Source organism: Micropterus dolomieu, linkage group LG16 (assembly GCF_021292245.1).
Source record: "Micropterus dolomieu isolate WLL.071019.BEF.003 ecotype Adirondacks linkage group LG16, ASM2129224v1, whole genome shotgun sequence".
Classification (NCBI taxonomy): domain Eukaryota; kingdom Metazoa; phylum Chordata; class Actinopteri; order Centrarchiformes; family Centrarchidae; genus Micropterus; species Micropterus dolomieu.
Window position 1 is genome coordinate 8017776 of NC_060165.1, and position 3079 is coordinate 8020854.

General features: G+C 40.3%; 1 protein-coding gene across 1 annotated transcript in view; it reads right to left on the minus strand.

Moving 5' to 3' along the window:
* Positions 1-3079, minus strand: part of LOC123985207 (mucin-2-like) — a 29737-nt gene that overhangs the window by 13161 nt on the left and 13497 nt on the right. The window contains exons 22-23 of the mRNA XM_046072651.1: positions 1351-1455; positions 863-1057 (exon numbers count right to left, since the gene is read on the minus strand). Of these exons, the coding sequence (XP_045928607.1) occupies positions 863-1057; positions 1351-1455 (300 nt within the window). The remainder of the gene's footprint in view (positions 1-862; positions 1058-1350; positions 1456-3079) is intronic.

Genomic DNA, 3079 nt, shown 5'->3' on the forward strand with positions numbered 1-3079 from the left:
CTGCACACAGGCATGGTAGTAGGGCTCTGGATCCACCTGGGGGTTGTAGAACATCCAGAATACAGCTTAACACTTTAAAGGGTTCTCTGTAAACAGTTATTGTATCATATGCTTGTAGATTTAGATAAAATTGTTTAGTGGTGACTCTTAGCTCAAAGGTATTTGTTCATTTATGATCTTAGTCCCTTCAAGATGTCTGCTTACTTTCTATGCCAACCTGCTTCCAAGATGTAATGCAATAAAAGACCTACACGGGAATTGAAACGCTGGCCCTGGTGTTAGGGGCATGCTAATTAAGTCAAATGCATACTTTTAAATGGCAGTCTCTGAATTTGTCTCCTGTAAGGATCATACAGCGCCGCTGGGCCCAGGCTGAGCAGTAGGAGTTGCGTTCGCATGGAAATATCTCAGAGGTCACATCAGAACAAGGAGGTGTGGCGGCTTTCCAGCTGTTGCCAAACACCAGAGGACTGGACGCCACTAAAAACAGATTGTTGGTGTTATTTTGATCATCAAGACAGAAATTTGACTGCTTCATAGAATAAAGAGAAAACCACTATACCTGATGAGCCACTTATCTCTAGGTCATTCCTCTCATTGGAGTCAAAATTGCCACAAAGGCCACACACTTGGTTTTGCTGGAGAGATGTTTAAAAAGTCAATGAAAATGTATTGAAGAGTTCCGAAATTACATTTGAAATTAAAGGAATGGCCGACTATTGAGGAAGACTTTCAGTAATGATCGATGCTTAAATATAATATTAGTGTATTTTCTGATGCTGACTTTAGCTCAAACAGAGTACAAAGAGAATTTAAGTCTAGTTATATATTACTAGATTAAAAAAAAAAAATCCTCACTTACCCTCCATTTTGCTTGCAGCTCTATGGTGATGCGGGTGTGTTTGTCCCAGATCAGAGTTATACCTCTACTTGGCACTGAGATTATGTTGTAGAGTCCGACAGTGTGTGTGGAGAAAAATGACTCTTTCTGCGGAGTCCAGCCATCATGGTAGTGTCTGGTCACCCTCATGTCGCTCAGTGTCAGGGTGACCATTCCCTTTTAGGACAGAACAAGTCATTGTATGGAAATATTTTTTTTTTGTTGATGAACAATTTACCAGACTTTTCCATTGACCTTTTACAGTATTGGCCATCAATTCAGTCAGTACTACTCTGAATTATCAGAGTGTGTGAAAACTTACTGAGTGAAACATGTAGTTGAGGAAGTGTGTGAAGCAATGGGATAGAAATAAAGTGAATAAAGAAATGGATATTACAGAATAATGAAGACAGATAACATGGGGATAATAGCTCGGGGTCTTAGTGAAGAAAAATGGTTAAAATATCTACCTGCAGGTCGAGGATGATGGAGCGAGAGCAGGTGAGCGCCTCATCACAGCAGGGTACACTCTCAACTCTGACAGAAAAGGTACCGTTTCTAATTCCACAGTAATCCTGAAGTGAAAAGATCAGTCTTTATAAAAATACTTTGTATTTAATATTTTGGTGGGGTCCTTTGAAAGAGGTTTGCAAAGAAACATGTAAGCAGTGGATTTCATTCCAACTTTCATGTTTGCTCTCACCTCTACAAGTGTGTACTGACAGTGTCCATCAAAGCGGTACCATTTGGAGTCAAAAGTCTGGTAGTGTCCGTTTCCGTAAACTTGACACTTCCCAGGACAAGGCTCATCTTTGCAGTTCCACTGACCCCGACCACAGACACTGTAAGATAGAATGATGTAAACCTCTGCATCATGGCTTCATTAGGATTTGAAGGAAGCAGCAAAGCAGCACAAATGCAGGCGTTACCATGTTTTGCACTTGGTTTTGACAGTCTGTCCTGCATTGTACACATTGCCACTGTACACACAGGTGCAGTTGTCCAGAAAAACACAGTTGCCATGGTGATCCTCATACTGGTCATGTGGGCAGTAACAGCCACTCTCGCAGGTCCTGCTAGTGTCCTGGAAACCAAAAGAAAATCTTTTAGCTCAAGGATACATTTGACCCATCACAATAAAACAAACCTGATTAATTTTCAGTTAATGTAAAAATAAAATGACAGATTTCAGTATCAGCTGCTCTCAATCGTGTCATCAACACATCACCACAAAAAGCTAATAAAGCTAATAAAATAATAACCTATTATTAATCTTACCAGGCAGTTAATCAGCTGCTGCTACTAACAAATATATATATGAATGAATAATGCAAGTAATGTACATAAAAATATCTGTTGACCTACCACTGGTTTGCTGAGACTGTCACAGGTTTTCTGAGTCATCTGAACTGGATCACTGGAGCAATGAACACAAACCTTCCCGTTTCTGCACCCTGATGCAAAAGATTATTAATATAAAACAGTGTTGATTAAAATTCAGAAAGTCTGACACAATGTCAAGCTTTGTCTTTTTTGCGGTGAAGTTCCACTATTAACAAACTAATTAAGTTCAAACAATTGCGTAAAGACTATGATTGTATATATTTACCACAATCTTCAGAACAGCTCAGTTTTCCATTCTCACAGCAGCTGCAATAGACAAAGTTTGAGATACAAGACTGAACTACAACAACATTGGGAAGACTTGGTTAGAGCACACAGTGGGTAACAGCCCACAGGGGAAACAAACTACAGAAGTGAAAATGTCAAGTTAAATGATAATTAAGCATTTTAAATGGCTGTTGATAACCCCACACCCTGGAGGCATTGTACCCCCCTGGTGGTGACAAACACACTCCGTCTTTGGGGTACAGACGTTCTCTTTGTTCAGGTGAGTTCCCTCCGGACAGCCACAGCCCTCCACAGGCACTTCGTCCAGCCCACAGCGAGGGTCAGGGCCAGACAGGGAGCAGCATGTATGATTGCAAGCTTGCATGTTGTAGGAGAATTCTTGGTTCTTCTGACATGTCAGAGCTGCGACACAACGTGGTGATCAACATTAAATTATCCACAGATTTTTAACCCCTTCATTTAATACTACTAATAATGTGATATATTCATTGACATATATTTCCACTCTCGGTGGTTGATGTAACATGGTAGCTGTCTCAAGTTGTAATCTCTTCATAGAAGCCTTTA